Source organism: Centruroides vittatus, unplaced genomic scaffold, assembly GCF_030686945.1.
Source record: "Centruroides vittatus isolate TY-2023 unplaced genomic scaffold, ASM3068694v2 contig_1416, whole genome shotgun sequence".
NCBI classification, from domain to species: Eukaryota; Metazoa; Arthropoda; class Arachnida; order Scorpiones; family Buthidae; genus Centruroides; species Centruroides vittatus.
This window is the reverse complement of record NW_027120889.1, coordinates 96787-114880: the sequence shown is the minus strand read 5'-3', so window position 1 is coordinate 114880 and position 18094 is coordinate 96787. Positions and strand designations below refer to the sequence as shown.

The 18094-nt window shown below is 34.2% G+C and overlaps 1 protein-coding gene across 1 annotated transcript; it reads left to right on the top strand.

Moving 5' to 3' along the window:
* Positions 1–15: 15 nt before the first annotated feature.
* On the top strand, positions 16–16269 carry LOC136968187 (protein TRC8 homolog). Its single transcript, XM_067262157.1, has 3 exons — positions 16–31; positions 6774–7100; positions 14453–16269. Exons 2-3 carry the CDS (start codon positions 6932–6934, stop codon positions 16084–16086), a joined length of 1803 nt encoding a protein of 600 aa, XP_067118258.1. The 5' UTR covers positions 16–31; positions 6774–6931; the 3' UTR covers positions 16087–16269.
* The last annotated feature ends 1825 nt before the right edge of the window (positions 16270–18094 follow it).

The following is an 18094-nucleotide window of genomic DNA, read 5'->3' as shown; positions in this document are numbered from 1 at the left end:
GATTGGAGTTTAAACATACTGACAAGAAACGGTAAGTTAAATGTTTTATCTACAGCTAGATACATACGCGGTCGGGCAGCACATTGCTGATAATAAAATAAACTCTTAAGTATTCGGCGTATTAGCCAGGCTTTTTAAAACTGTAATTTAAATAATAGCTTGAATGTTTATTTACGTTTGCCTCAACGAGATAGAATATACTATATGGAGCGGCTGTAACAACGTCATGTCGGAAGAAAATTGAGTACACGTCCGCCATTTTCTTTTTAGTCAAAGGCCGTGGCATTTGTGTTGTGTAAAAGCAACGAGCTAGAATATTCTCGATATGTAAATCTTCACGTTTTGAAACCACCTAAACTCAAAAAAGTCAAAAAAGAAAATATTTCTTGTATGTATGTTGGCGTCTATAAGAAAAGAAATTTAGGTTAATGTTATCTTAGGTGCCAAGATGGCGGCGCTTCCGGTAATCTCGAAACAGAGTCACGCGTGGTACTGATGATAGAGGGCGCTATCTGTTAATAGTGTGACGAAATTTTAAAATACGTTGAACGTGACGTAAAATGTGATGGTGAACGGATATGCAAATTTGTTAGATTTGGCGTTGTAGATGGTAGTTTATCGTGGAAATATGCAAATTAACATGTAGGTAGACAATACTGACAGGGTTACGTTGTATGTGTAGTGGAATATTTGATTTTTTTACGATATTTTTCCAAAAAAGTGAAATAAGTAAATGTATTTTTCTTAAACGATATTTTTTGAGAATTTGATTTAAATATCATCATAATTTGTTGTTAAATTTTAACTTGTTTTTTTAGTTTTTTGCTAATACTGTGACACTGTGTTTTGTAGAATTACGTTCCAATGGAATTTAGGTTAGGTTGTACCAACACGTAAATTCTATCAGCTAATGGAAAATGCTTATTTGAAATTAGGTTAGGATACCGGTTAATGATAATGCCTATAATTTTTCTTGAAAGGTAGGGTTAATGTTACTTATGGATAGCGAACATGGCGACTCGTCTCAGAAACAAAGGAGACGCTTGCACTAACCTAACCTATTCTAATAATTTGTTTGGCAATAATTACGATAATTTATTAGAATAGGTTAGATTAGTACGAGCGTCCCCATTGTTTCTGAAACGAGCCGCCATATTCGCTAACATAGGTTACATTAGCCGTGGTGGTCTTTTGTCGTTCGTTTGGCAATATCTTTGTCTGCAATGTACGGCAACTGGAAAGTGTAGCATTTGGCAATCTGACTCATACATGTGTTTGATTATGTAGAAAGAATACCTGGAGAAAGATGTCAAATTTTTGCAAAACGATCGGCTATGAAAAATCCTGGGACTGGAAAAACACCAAAACGGCACTAAAATCTGTTCGACTGTACCAGTGTCAAGTTTTAAAAATAAGGAAAAACAGAAAACAGAGAAGAAAAAGAAAAGGCAACAACCAATTCGAATACAAAAACAAGGAAGAAACGTCTACAAGTGTAGCCGAATCGACAAGATCAAGGAGGAAAAGACATGCAACAAGAGCTGAAGAATTGACAAGATCAGGGAAAAAATGTAGTTTCGAACGGAAAAAAGAAGCGTAACGTAAGTTTTTTTTTATTTTCCTATGGTAGTTTATTACGGTTTAAGAGTCACGTGATCTCCGATCAAAGTATCGCGTAAAGCGCAGTCTCTCGACTAATCCAATATGGCGACCGAAAGCGCCGCCATCTTGGCACCTAAGGTAACATTAATCGAAATTTGGCATGATACCTCGTATATAAGAAGCATTGATACTCTTTATTAATTTAATAGCATCGATGCTGCTCATTATTATTAAATAGAATCATAGCTCCTTAATATTAAAGGGGTGGGAAGATAAAGGATTGTCATGTCATATCTCGAGAGAGGTCGGACTTGAAGATGTTATTCGTTGTTAACATTTGAATTTTTTTAAAACTCATCGATACTCTCAAAATTAAGCTTTTTGCCATTTTATAATAGATAAAAAATACAAAGATTTTACAAAATTTAGAAACAACGGGATCGGTAATATTCTTAAAATTTTTTGTAAATTCTAAAAAAAAATAAAATTATTTCCTGATTAAAACAAGTAAAACTACTCTTTCTTATCCGACTTCGAGCGATTTATTTTAGCAGACAAACAAATAACGAAATAAATACTAAACTTTAATTACCAATAACTAGATCCTTTAAAAGAAGTACAAAATATTCTTACCAAATTAATGAAGAAATATATGAACGAATTTTCAAGTCAATAGGTAAAAAATATATTAGATTTTAATAACGTAAGAGAAACAAAATTAGCGAGATTGAGGCCGAAGTTTTCAACGCGAAAACGTGTACGTCGGACGTTCATCGCCGCTTTCCTGTAAGCCTAGACGTTTGAAAATGGCGTTTGGAATGTCGAGCATAATTCCACTGACGTTCCAAACGCCATTGTTAAACTTCTAGGCTTACAGGAAAGCGGCGCCGAACGTCCGACGTACACGTTTTCGCGTTTAAAAACTTCGGCCTCAACCTCGCTATTAAATTTAAGATTCATGACTCACAAACCAGGTAACACTCGCAGACCTTTCGTGGACTTTAAGAAATCTATTTTATCTAATCTTGAATGTTATTTAAAAACCTACTTACGTGTAATAGATAAATCTGTTTATGGTATACAGAATACAGATGAATTAAACAATGGATTATTAAAAGGTAAAATTAAACAAAATTATCCTATTATGAGTCTTGATGTTAAATCGATGTACCCATCTATTACTTAAGAAACGATTAAAGAAACTATTAGTAGATGCAGAATGCCGGAGCACATATTAAATCTTACAGAATTTGTATTTAAAAACAATTATTTTAAAATCTACAGACTACTATCGACAGAGAAATGGAATTGCTATGGGATCGGTCGTCGGACCAAAATTGGCTGTTCAAGGTATTCAATATTATGCACGTTACGTAGACGATATACTGATTATATATGACTCACAAATAATTACATCCCAAGACATTGAAGACCATGCAAATAAGTTAGATAAAAATTTAAAGTTTACAAGTGAGGAAGGACGAAATCGAGAAATGAATTTTTTTAGATGCTACTATAAAAAGCGAAGATACTCAAACTTTGTTTCGTAAGTACGAAAAATTACGTAACACAGAGAAAGCTATTAATTACAAATCATATTGCCCTACAGAAACCAAGAACAATGTATTTATTATGGAACTAAAGAAAATGTTAAATAGAACAACGCTATAAGAAGATAGAAAAATAGAAACAGGTCAACTCTCTACAAAATATTTATTAAACGGGTTAATGTTACCCTAGGTATCGAAGATGGCGGCTCGTTTCCGATTCCAGCAATCAGAAGACAGGGAACAGTGGAGACGCACGTTCTAACCTAACCTAACCTATTCTAATACATTACCATAATTATTAGCAACTAAATTATTAGAAAAGTTAGGTTAAAACGTGCGTCCCCACTGTTTCCTCTCTCCTATTTGCTGGAATCAGAGACGAGCCACCATTTTGGAACCATAGGTAACATTAACCATTAAACGATTACCCAAAGAATACATTATGTAAGTGGTATAAATATTATATAAATCATAGATATAATGTTATAAATTATTTGTTATTTGATTTTTATCTTAAGTTTCCTTATATAAATAATTTATTTGAAAAATATAAACCGGCTTTCAAGAAATTTTCTACGTGTATACTGGCAAAACAAACAGGACGATGAATGTAATTACTGTCATAAATAACGAAGACCGAAATATGTTAAAAAACCAACTCGAAGTTGCAGGTGTCGTTTACAAATTATCGTGTGCTTGTCCAAGACCGAAACTCTACACAGGAGAAACAAGAAGTTGGAGACACGGGTAAAAGAACACGAAGCTGCTATTAGGTTAAAAAGATAAGAATCGCCGTGGTGCCTACACTGTAATAAAATTAATTGTAAAATAGATAGAAATAATGTAAAAATATTATAATTATAAAGTTAAAAATTGTTTCAAAAGAAGAATAATAGAACATTTTTGTATTGTAGCGTATGCAAATGTGATAAATCTGAATACTGGAATGATTGTAGATGCACGCTGGGAAAAAATCACCCAGCATAAAAGGAACAGAAATTGTTACAGTTCATTATGTCCACTGATGAGGCTTTGTTGTAAGCGAAATGCATTTGGAATTTGTGAAATCGGTGTCATGCGACATACACTACACGACAGTCTAGGAACGTTAAACCTCAATAAAAACATACGTGACACTACAGAAAGCCGCATATTGAACACGTCGCATTGTTAGGAAGTTCCTAGATGTTGACACACACAACAACACAGAAGCTTAATGTTACATTTATTTGTATAGCCGCGTCTTGACTATAGTCCAGCATATCACTTATATCACTTACACTAGTATCAGTTGAGCATGACAATTGCAACATCATAATATATTAAACGACAACTTTTACTATAGAATATTATAGAATACACGGATAATTTTTAACTCCAAGGACAAATTCTTCATTCTTGAATAATAATAATTATAATTAATTATGTATATTATATTCAAGGACGATTTATAGGACGATATAATTCAAGGACGATAACGGGTGAAATGGCATGCAGATTAAACGATAATGCTTGTGTAAGTTTTTGCAACTTTAACCTCCATTAAGAGGTTATCCAGATTGCGATAAGCCACTTATCCATTAATTTTTTACTGATGCATTCTCCGCTCTGTGGGCACCAAGAAGGCCTCTTAATCCCGTATTCATCGCAGGTTCGGATAGGCTCCCTTAATGGGGTGGACGGATGGTGAATGGCGGGGCCCGACGCATCTAGAGGCTTTATATAAGTAGAAATGAGATAACGTTTGAGGTGAAATCCTATTAGTCAAATGCGGATCTCGACTACTAGACGCCATTTTAGTGCTCAATTTGCACGCAATTTACTGACCGAGGCCTTTTTTTCATTTGCTACGCGACATTTTTTTGATAAATTGGCGTGTAAATTTCGGATCCCTCCACCCGGTCTGGCCAAATCCACGATAGACCCGAATACAGGTCCTATTATTGCTCACATGCGTTTTTTTTTTTTTACATAAAATTCGACATTTTCTAAACAGTCTGAGATAGCAAGCAGCCATTTTTATTAAATTAAATAAAAGAAATGTTATATAAAATTTGTTTTTTTCCTGATTATATAAATAAATTTTATATACTTTCGAATCTGTACGAATGCTTAACATTAATATAAATTCAGCATACCTTATACGGAAGTCTGTTTTCTAAAAATTTTCCTGGTAAATTTAAGGTCGTTGTGAATTATTTCTTCAAGTGAATTCGTTAGCATAGTTTATAATGTAAAACAAATGATTTCTTAAAGGAAAAGGACAAATGCAGCATAAATCTGTGGTGAGTAACCCACAAACCCCGGACTTTGACAAGGTAATTCCATTATTCAATCCCGAGTAAGCTGATATTCCTGTCGAAGACCATTCAAACTAAGCTACACTTATAAAAAGATGATGATAAGTTTTATATTGTTAGTTTGCATATATGTTATTATATTCCCTTAAGCGTGTGCGGGGCCCTCCGAAAACATACATAGATCCCTTTGGCATTTCCTGGACGCTCCTCGTGGTCTACAATGAGAGGAGAGGCCCGATGGTAAAAAAAATCCGCAGTTCTTTGCCCGGATTCGAACCTGGATCCTCAGTTCGTACAGCATTAAATCTGTGAAAAATTAGAATACTATTTTTTAGATACAATACTTTAAATAATTGTATTAAAAGCAGGGATATACTTCGTTAGATATTTATTTATAAGCGAATACGGAGAATTTTATATGGTATTTTCTAATGAAAATTATGTAAGAATAAAACTTTATTTTTCTCTGTAAATTAATGTACGAAATAAGTAAACACGCACTGTTCTTTGAATTAAAGAGTGTAATTTATGAAACAACAATTGTTCTAATGTCATAATAAAAATAATAGATATTAATTTAGTAAGATAAATTTAAAAAAATCAACACGAGAGCGAGCCTTGAATTGTAAGTTTCCTTGCTAATACTACCATTAACCATCAAAGGAGAGAAATTAGAAATTAATTGTGTATTTTTCTACCACGTGTAAAAATAACAACAATTGATAATGAAGTCAATCCTAATGTTTTTCTGAGTATCAGTTATGTAATTCGTATTGTTTAATGACAATAGGTTTCCCCATAACTTTTTTCTGAATAAGAAATTAAAGTTCCTCTGTATAGGGGTGATTAGACACGCTGCGATTCCTTCTATCGGGTTACTTCTCTAAACAATCCAACTTATAAGTCGAAAGCAAAAGTATTTACACGACTGAGCCTTTATTTTGTCATAAAGTACAAAATTCACTTCAAAAATGTTTGTTTTAAATTGATAAAAGTAATTTTTATTTCGTATTAACTCTCAACACAGCAACGTCTATCATAAATTACAGTAGTATAAAACAGTAAACAAGAAAAGTGGGCAATCTGCCAAGAGGGGGATGCCCGCGTGAAGGTTTTCTATGGGAAACTGACTCCTATTTAGGTGTTAGCGATATCCAAAAAAAAAAACCCCCGGAAAGTTCCACGTGGCTCTTGTTGCCCACGTGGCATATGTACAGTACAAAGCATGCTTTCGATTGATAAAAGTAGTCTTCACTGCATTAAATAAGACAAGACGTCGTATAATAATAATATGCCAGGGGCATGGAATCCGGTTTTTCAGGTATTACTTCCTGGCTAGTAAATGATACTACTGCAGCAGCAAAAGACGAAAAAGAGAAGTAAGGATTCGACAGATGGCGTTAAATCGGTTACGATTCTCAAGGAAAATTAATTCAGGCAAGACGTAACGTTGAATGTTACAGGACCAAGCAGAGTAACATGGAGCTTAAATCACGTATCTGGCTCTCTATGGAAATCGTACTGAGGATCCCACCTTTGTTTATTATGGATGCTGTGCTTAATAGAAATTGCCACCATGTGACGAGTTACGAAAATTACGACGAGAAGGATACTCTGTCCTTCTTGTGGTATATTTTATATGCTAAAGGTAAGGTTCTGTTTGTTATATTTTTATACTTTTTTTCTGTTTGCGAGTGGAGAGAGAGAGAGAGAGAGATGATTCGAGTACGTGTCGACTTACTGATAGACATACAAACGCACTTTAAAAAAAAATATAGATATATATATATTTAATGGTTTTTGCACATCTTTAAGGTTAAGGGTTTCAAAGGTTATTGACTTTGACGGGTGTATGCCGTGTATGAAAATAGTCCATATTTTGGGTGTTGTTTTGTATTCTTATGTATTCGGGGGTTACTTTTTATGCTTTGCCTACAGGGAAGGTTGTTTTCTATGCTTTGTACGTAAAGAATAGACATTCTGAGACCTTTTGTATATTCGGGGGTTATTTTATAGTTCAAATTTCAAGTCCCAAATTAGAACTTTTACACAGGAATACAATAAATGATAATTTTAAAATAAATTTGAGCGCAGTCTAGATTCACAGCTCACTATACTAATGATACATACGTGCAAACACTTGGTAATTCAATATTAAAATTTAATAAAGTAACACGAATATATTAAGAATAATTACTTGGCATTTATTCCAGTTTTTTGTGACGTTATTTGTTAAATTAAAAAAAAAACAAAACAATAATATTATTATTATTCTATTGTTCTCTCTACCGTATAATAACAAATGAGCGTAACAGGAAGAATTTTAATTTCAAATAATTTTTGAGGAATTTTATTGTATTTCTTTTTTTTATTGCATTTAAGTGATTCGCTTGTCATCAAAGTAGTGACGATAAATACATAAACTAGGGCGATTTATGAATACGTAGGGCCTATTCATTCTTTTTATTTTTCGAATCGTTTAAAAATCTAAATTTAAATTGTTATAGTTTTAAAACTGATGTTTTATATATTTAATTTATTATAATTTAAACTGGTTTGTAAAAAGTCAACATCCTTTCCGACGTTCTATTGTTTAAAAATATAACACTTTGTATTCACGTGTCACAGTTGATGAGTGTGACACAATAATAATAATAATTATTATTATTATATTTAGCATTTTAAAATGATATAAATAAGCATTTTATATATTTAAAAAAATGCAAAACAATTTATTTTTTCTTAAATATTATTATTTAGACAGATTTAAGACTTAGGGGAAAAAAACCTTTATCTTGTTTTAGTGTAACAAGACACACAAAGGTTTACTTATTACTAATGAATCAAATAAAATAGATTACAACCCAAATTAGAATATTAATATAGAATTATATAGCGATTAATTATAAGCGATTAAAATACGTTACACGATGTTCTAATGTTTACGTAACTCATTTCTCGAGTACTTCTTATTGTCTTCCACCCGGAAAATACCAAAATAGGTCAATTTATCTTCACGTTTTCATATATGTCAATTAATATTAGACTGTAAACGTACTATTAATATATATATATAGAAGTTTTTCGTGTCACTATAAAAGTAAATCAATTTATATATATATATAATTATTCAACGAGATTTAAAAATAGAAACTCTTAAATTAGCATAAAAAAAAAGGAAAGATGTTTATAAATTCTAGTTTTATATATTGTGTGTATTCACATACAAGACTATTTATGTATATACCTTTATGTATAGCTGTAGGACACTGCCAATAAAGTAGTCATTAATTAGGCCTACACTTGTATAGCCGAATACACGACTATTGTATATTTTAAACGTGTATCTGAAGGTTTAAGATGTAATATTACAGCATAATTATGAAATTCTGTAGATTTTACTCAATTTAAAATTAATTTTATCGGCTTAAATTATTACTATACACAGCTACACGTGTATTTTTACGAGCAATTGGTGTATGACAGTTGCGTGTTAAAACTATAATTTGCAAGGTTTAAAACGCAGAAAATTATTTTAAAATATGTATATAATATTTTATATAATTTTTTTTTACGTCATTCTTTTTTATAATATAACCGATAACGTCACACTTAATGTGAACGCATTACTTGTACTGTCGAAATCGTCAATTTACGCGAAAATAGTACTTTGTTTTATCGAGATTATTCAGTCTTATATAAATTAAATATTCGAAATTGTTTAAGGAAACCTTCAGAGCGCGTGTTTGTTATTGAATATCGTAAAGGACCACTTGTTTTTTTTGGAATAATATAAGCACGAGATTACCTTGAATGATAAGCTAACGTTTAATATTTTTCCGAGGAAAATTATATGTATAAACTTGAAATTACAGCTGAATTCTTTTTCATGTTACAGGTAATAAGAATAAGCTGTTTTTTTATGATTAAAAACAAATAATAATAAATTTACCTTCATAAAACATTGAGTAGAAAAATTATTATGTAGTTGCTGTTCGAAGAAATGGTTCGAAGTTATTGCTTTTTTAATACTAACATACAGAACCGCGTGTACTAATTTTCACGTGGAAACTCCATAAAACGACACTTGAAAGGAAAAAGCTAAACGTGGAATCGGCGAGGTTTTGGGAAATTTTGAATTTTACAGGTTGATCGTACTGTTTCTTATGTTGTTCGACTTTGTATCTCACTATAGTACATAAAATAATGGTGAAATCAATGAAAATTTCCATAAAGGTGATCGTTTTTATACACTAAATTACTGTACTGTAATACGTAAAAGGAAAATTTGATTCATCTGCAGAAATTTTATTGACAAATGCAATTTATCAAAACGAATTGCTTAACTTTCCCGGCATAATTTAAAATTTTGGTGGTGCCATCTGTTGTCATATTTTATTACATAACTTCGTATATTTTTTAACTGTTATAAAATGTCAAAAAGCCTTATTTTGAGGGTAGGGATGGGTTTTATAAAAGATTGTAAATGCTAATAACGAGTAAAATCGTCATTATGTCCGACCTACTGGAGCTACACGCGACCTTCTTTATCTCCCCACCCCTCAACCTTTAACCACCAAATTTTAATACCGTCAATTTCCCTAATGCACAAACCTCCCTGCGAAATTTCAGAAATTTACGACAAAAAGCACAGGAGTTATTAAGCTTCAAACAGAGGAAACAAAATCGTGCCCCCCCACACAAGATCGTCTGCGTTTTCTCATAGGTTCTGTATAATTTTCTCCTTATTCTTTACAAATGTCATTACCGTTGTATGTGGAATGCCATTATTCTTTCTCGACGCCAGACTGCTTACGGCCATCTTCGAGTATATATATAGTTTTTTAAGAATACGCTGTACACAGCTAGCTATTGTACGCAATGAACTTTCAGTACTTACAGACAGAACTATAACTAGACAGTGCCTCTAGGTTTTTTCCAAATTAAAAGGACCGATATACAGCAGCTTTTGTGTGATGATAAACGAGATAAAGGGAAAAGTAACTGTATTAAGTTCACAAGTACGAGTACAGATTCTCAGAAAAACTTGCTTTTTCTTTTAAAAATATGTCGTACGTAGGTCGAGTTTACGGGTTGTCTATTACTGAGGTCTTGTCTAATAGAATAATACATTAGACCAATCAAAATGTCGAGTTATCCGGATTTTCGAGTTATTAATGTGTCAAGATAGCGGGGTTCCAAAGTAAGGCCGCTATTATCTGTACGAATCTGAGTTTTTGTTTACTTTCGCTCTAACTGAAACATAATTTCTAACCTGTTCTTCAACGTAAACGTAAAAACACAGCACAGCACAGTACAGTATATAATGTATACGTTGTTCTAACCAAATCAACAGATTTATGTCGAGAGTTTGGTTAATAAGTTAAATATTTGATAGAATGGTATTAAACACAGTGGAATAATTGAATTTTGAGACGGGATGCATACATTATTTATAAATATATAAACGGTATATGGTTCCATAGTTCTCGGAGTGCCTTTTATCGTAAAGCTTCTGGGATCAATGATCACAATCCTCGCTTCATTCATCTTTATAATTGCCCCTTCGCAAAGAATGGGCTCTTTCTCGGTGATTAAACATTTATATTATAGCTATTTATTATAGAATTCTATAGCCTATTACGCCATAGAATGTACAGTACATCGTCTTCATTGCGTTATTTATATTCATGTCTTGTTTCATTCTACGTAGAAAACATAATACCCTTAAAGGATTTTCAAGACTCAAAATAAAAAAATAGCTAGATTTTAAAGGTTAAAACACTCGATTATTATTCTTTCCACGGAGCAGCAAACAGGAAAATCATAGTTGTGTTCTATATACATAAGCAAGAAGTAGAGTTTAGTTATACAGCATTTACTGTTCGGTAAATCACTTGTCATCAGCTCAGCGCCATATTGATTTTCTACGCGTTTCCGTTCCTGGACGAAAATCATCAATAAAAATATGTAACTTATAAACATTTCACGCAATCATAATTTAGAAATTTCTACTAATGGTAAAGTGGAAACTACTGTACACATGTGTACAGTACTTTAGAAATGATTAGTTTTCTTGTAGAAGTAAATTTCCTTTAAGTTATGTAGTTTGCAGTAGTCTTTCTAGGATTTTTTTCTTTATATTTAAATAGTGTATGTAAACTCTGGCTCACCATTCTTCAGGACTTCTAAACTAAACAATTCCTTATTGTGAGGACCCAAACGAGGTCCGAAATCGCGTAAATTACAGAATTCTTGTGTTTAAATTATAACGATAGATTATATAAGAGAGGGAGAGGAAAAAACCCTTGATCTAAAGTTCCAAGACGACAAAAATCACAAACAACGGGCTAAATTATGAGTCTAGTGTTATGGTTTTATCAACAATCTCCGAGCATAGTCGACAAAAAGTATCAAATAGACACCTCGAATCGGACTTTTCTCGTAACCCGAGTTGGTCTCGGTTTTCCCCGGGAAAGAAAAGGGGAGATCAATCGGGAAGCGAGGAATGGAACGAGGGACCAATCCGAAATGCAGACAGTGGAAGAAAAACTATAAAAATCGGAATTCAAGGTCGAAGGACAGTCTCCTCTGGATTAAGCTCGCCGTATGCTTTATATAGTGAATTGTATCATCGCCCAAGACGTCTCTGCGACTTTCCGATCATCCCCAACACCCAGCGATCTCATCTCGTCCGCCCCGGGGCTTCGACGGAAAGGAAATCCTCGCCATCCCGAAGACGATAAGGAAGTGGATCTGAACTGTCACATAGATGTAGGCATAAATGTTACCGAATAAACAGCTTTTTCTTTTGTAAAACACTTGCTCCTCCGCCACACCCACACGCAAACTTCCCTTAGGTTCATCCTGACGCGGGATTAACCGATCCCCACCTAACGGACGGCAACCATACTTTGGTGCCGAGGAGTGGGCTTTCAAGTTCCCTATCACTACCGGTCGGCGACCTTACACTATACTACATGCGGCGGCGCCCGCAGACTATGAGAAAGGGGGCCCTTTGCCCTTTGCCCAAGATATAAAAAGAGGCCATCGAACGTTATGCAAGGAGCGTCAAACTGATTCAACGTCGGATCAGCGTTCCCGCAAGGTGGCGCTGGTTGCACTCGGCCTTGAAAACGACATGGTTCAATAGACAAGTATCGTTCATTAGCGAGGTTGAGGCCGAAGTTTTAAACGCGAAAACGTGTACATCGGACGTTCGGCGCCGCTTTCCTGTAAGCCTAGAAGTTTGACAATGGCATTTGGAATGTGGAGCGTGATTCCACTGACTTTCCAAACGCCATTGTCAAACTTCTAGGCTTACAGGAAAGCGGCGCCGAACGTCCGACGTACACGTTTTCGCGTTTAAAACTTCGGCCTCAACCTCGCTATTAGCTTCTTTTATACTTGAAGAATAAGATAGAACTTACGAATTTTCTGTTGTTCGGTGTCCCCTCGGGGATTAGGAAAAAGGCAACCGAAACAAAAAGAGTGACAAGTGCTCCGATGTAATTGCGCCCCTGACTATTCTTTTATTTGCCAGAATGTAAACCTTTTCAGCATAACTACACTTCGAACTATTGTCCTCCATCAGTTGGCCTTGATACTAAATCCACTTTCACATTAATACATTGACTTCAATCAATACATTGACACATCCTATAATTACACTCGACTAACGATACCTCTTTGTCAAATATAATTATTATTGTTATTGATTGAATAAAGTCAATGTATTAATTAATGTGAAAGTGGATTTAATATCAAAGCCAACTGATGGAAGACAATAGTTCGAAATGTAATTTAACCTGTTAAGAAGATTTTAAATTGGTACACATATTATACATTTTTTAGTATTAAGTTAGTGTTTCGATTTATAAATTACGTGATGGAATTTTAAAATATATATATATATATATATATATATATATATATATATTATTTACCTGTATTTATCGACCGGAAATTGGGTCACCATTCATCTGAAAATTATAATTCGTAAATAACACAAAAGTGGAAATTTGTATGATTAATATCGCTTTAATATATATGTAATTTAAATGCAAGATAATAAATGGTGTTGCTAAATTGTTGACAAAGTAGGATAATATTTTTTAATTGCATGCAATTTCTGAACGATTTATTTACTCATGGCGAGTCGATGTAGCGCGAAGAGTCGCGCCACGTCGCGTCGGGTACAGCGCCGGAAACCGTTGTTCTTCAAATATTCCTTTTTAATTCGTTAAAAATGTTTAAAAATCTTAAGACGTGCGCTATTTAGTATTAATTTTAACAATATTTTAAAATTTTCTTTCTTTTTTCATGTAAAATAGCAAAGTTGATCGACGCAACGCGTTGGTAATACTATACGCTATACATAACGAAACTTGAACAATACAGCAGAAAATATTATATTTAAAGCCTTTAAATGGCGGTTTAAATTAAGGGGAAATATAAAAATTTACATTCCACAATATAAAATAAAAAAATCTGTGTCTTATCAGTTTAAAAAATTGATAAAAATCGAAACAAAAAGATACATTTCACGTTCTAAATACGGTGCGTGCGTGTATGTTTGTATGTATCAAACACGTGAGAGCTTGTATAGAAAAAAACATGTGTATATCCTATACGAGCTCCCACCTTTTAGAAATTGGCTGTAGCCGCCTTTTTCTGAAATAACTTCTTGAGATGTAGAACGTGACAGACAGACAAGCAGAAAAATATTAAGTTATAAGGAAAAATATCCTAAGAAGACCTTAGAACACTTAAGACAACGAACTAAATTTATTCGAGTTCAAAAATGTTACTGAACTTTGAGAAGTAAAACAGGAAATAGTTATTCTTGTCCTTGAACTTGTACTTCTTGCACGGGTGATTGCTCTCTCTCTCTCTCTCTTTTTCTTTCTCTCATTCCCTTGGCTGAGGAAAGAATTATTAAATACTTGTGTGTGTAAAAGAGTATACATTTTTAAAAATATTTATTTATTTATTTTTCAGTATTTCTGGTAGCCTTTTGTGTATCACTCTTCAGCGCAGAACTACTGCTCCTAGTCTATTTGTGGATGATTACATTTGGACTTGTATTGTGGTCATACGTCAGGAATATTAGCTACGTGTACGAAATCGAAGGATTGAACATGTTGAACACTAAATATAACTATTTTGTGCAGTATTCCGTGAGCAATTTCGTTTTGCAGTGCGTTTTGATGTTCGTGTTTTGTATGATACGCAGAAAATTGGATAAAAATATTTCGTGGATTTTAATAGGAATATCTTTCCTAGGCCCGAGTATTATGTACTATTTAGCGGTTCCAGCTACACTGTTATGCTGCTTTTCTTTCCTGTGTGCCGCCGTTTTGAGTTGTTACGTTGCACTCGAGTTCATAAACAACAGCAAATTCATGTACGAGAAAATATGTGATTGCATCCTAAAATGGCGGACGGTTATCAGACATTATGGGATTTATAATCTGATAGAATATCACTGGTTACGATTACGTATACCTAAAGTGTTGAGAATCTTCTGGACCACGCGACTCGTCGGGCACATATTGGTTTTCATGAATAACTCGAAGAATGAAGAATGGATTGAATTATACGATTTTTGGAAACAGCTGGTTACCGATGGATGCGATACGATCATAGCTGTACTGGGTATGACAAGTGTGGTGTCGTATTTTTGTTGCCGTCTGTGTAAAGTCATTCAAATGTTGCTGCGCGTAGAAGACATCGAAGATCGCAACGTTGGTATCGTGTCCGCCATACTTTTTCTAATTCTCGCGTTGCAAACTGGATTAACCACGCTTCAACCCGAAAAAAGACTAATTAGGCTGTACTATAACGTCTGCCTGTTGTTTACAGCCTTTCTACATTTTGTGCACAGCACGGTTAATCCTGTGCTCTTGTCTTTAAGTGCAACCAAGAATGCTTCAGTGGGGAAACATATCCGTGCCTTGTGCGTATGTACGTTACTTGTATGCTTCCCGGTATGGTTTGTCATCTACTTATGGAGCCATTATTCAATTTCTACGTGGCTACTGACTGTGACAATTTTTAGCGTGGAGGTAGTGGTTAAAGCAATTATCACATTAATGCTCTACTTACTCTCTCTGATAGATACGTATCGTTCCGATCTTTGGGAGGAATTAGATACTTACGTTTATTATATTAGAGCCGCAGGAAACGCTATAGAATTCTTATTCAGTATTTTTCTGTTCTTTAATGGAGGTTGGATGCTGCTGTTCGAATCGGGAGGCACGATCAGGGCTTGTATGATATGTTTTCACGCATACTTTAACATTTGGTTACAAGCCAAAGCCGGTTGGAACATCATAATGAAAAGAAAAGCAGCCATGAAGAAGATCACCATGTTGGCCGAAGCCACCAGAGATCAATTAAGAAATTATGACGATGTGTGCGCTATTTGCTACCAGGATATGAAGAAAGCGAGGATAACATCTTGTAATCATTATTATCACGGTGTATGTCTTTGGAAATGGTTATACGTACAGGATCTATGCCCATTATGCCAAACGTGCTTATATACTTCAACTGAGTTACAAGAAAGAGGATACGACGGAAGAGAGACTGATTTAGAGTTTAATTTGATTGATTGGGACGATGACGACTGATTGACTGTTAAATTGTATAAAAATTTAAATTATTTAAATCAAAATTTACTCAAAATTGTTTTTTTATTCGTTGTTTTTAATAATTTCAAAACGTATCGAGTACTTTATATATATATACACAAAAAGAATTTGAATGATCATTAGAGTGTCGTCGACAAATTAAAGCTTGATATTTGATGCTAATTTCTGTATAAAGTTCCTTAAATTTGAAAGACTTTAGAGTAAATATTACAAACAATCGTGTCTTGTACACTCAGAATATGAATTACTGCGGTATTTCATGCCATGAAAATCTATTTTTACCTGGTCTTGAACAATTTGAAAAAAGTAATAATCATTAATTTTTTTACACATTATCAAACCACCTGATTCTTCTTTTTCCTTGTGGTCTTTCTTCTATCTTCCATTCTTTTTTCTAAGAATAAGACAACTTATTATAGAAACTAATGACCAGGAAAGTTTGCTTTCTCGGCCTTGATCAAATTTATGACAATTTTATGCATGTTAATCATTTCTGATATCTAATATTAAAATTGAGAATTTTCCCAATGTACGGACAGGTGTTTCCCTTTTCGTCTGTATTGCCCTTTACATAATCCCCAAGAGGTCCCTAAATTCCATTATCAACGAGCAACATAAAATTCATTCTTTTCTGCAAATATACAAGAAACTAATGAACGATATTCACCCGTTGTCCCAGGCAACTTCTCTCATTTTGATCGAAAACTTGGCCTCGATAACAAGGGACGTCCCTTGCTTTCAAGGCCACTTTAGTCCCTATTGTGCCATTTTGTGGGAGGGCTGTAGCGTCTTTGAATCATAGTTTGAATCTTCTTGCATAATGTGTGGTCCGTTCGGATGTGTCTGGCTCCGTCCCTCACCACCCGGCTGCCCCATTGTGGGTCTGGCCGAACCCATAATGGACTTTCTAAGAGGCCCTCTTAGTGCCGACAGGGTAGAAAGAGTTATATAAAAAAAAAACACATCGGGATGTCGAGGTTTACATCCCCTGGATAATTTATTGTGAAACTTTTATAGTATCATCGTGCCGACAATTTTATTACTTTTATTTGATTCCGAAACTGCCCACAACGTGCCTTCTTATACCTACTCGGCTAAGAAGGAAAGTTACTCAGCAATGGGGCATTATCCTATAGGCAAAAAGGGAAATTGCTTGGAGCCTTCAACAGGGAGCCCCAAATCAACCTTTTATAGGTAAATATTTTCCCCAAAACGTTTCTCCGAAAAAAATGTCTGAAATCAACACTGTACAGTACATGGGGTCCCCTAATTCAAATTTGACTGGGTCCCATGAAGCTATAACTCGGTACTGTTACTCGGCTCTTACAAGTTAACTCGTAAACATGACATATTTTTACGTCGACTAAATAGATCTGTCTAATAAATAGTTTTTTCCATTAATTTGGTTATCTTACAACTCTTTCAGTGTGGTCTTTTTTATTAAAGAAACTAAAAATGGTAATGTGAAAGTCCATTTATTTTATGTCGGGTAAAAAAAAGTAAAATACAAGTAATCAGAAAAGGGGATGCCTCTCAGGAGGTCTTTTATGGGTAGACTAGCCTTTATTTAGGTGTTATATACGTGAAGAAAACTCGGAAAACTCCACGTGGCCAGCCCTTTGGCCAGGCGTGAACGCACCAGTGTTCAATGGTTTTACCCACTCGGCCACTGGTGGGCCACCACAATCTTGAACAGCTGCAAGTTTATAAATAATATAGTTTTCGATTAATTCTTTTAATTTCTTTCAAAAACGTCTCATTTGGTCACTCCTTTATGGCTTTACAACCGTTAAAGTTTTCGTTTTCAATCTTTCCTAATTATCCCACCGGTTTTGTTACTGAAATAAATTCATTGCCAAATACCAGTGACGTGTTATAGCTTCGTGCGGCCCGGGCAAATTTGAATTTGTGGCCGCACGTGCAATGTTGGATTTTCCTTTGGGGAAATATCTTCTTATAAAAGTTGGTTTGGGCTCCCCGTCAGCGG

What these genes read in the sequence shown, in the direction of transcription:
- LOC136968187 (XM_067262157.1), top strand. Translation starts at nt 6,932, where the DNA reads ATGGAGCTTAAATCACGTATCTGGCTCTCTATGGAAATCGTACTGAGG. An exon ending in GTATATTTTATATGCTAAAG is followed by an intron (nt 7,101 to 14,452) that starts GTAAGGTTCTGT and finishes TTTATTTTTCAG; the next exon opens with TATTTCTGGTAGCCTTTTGT.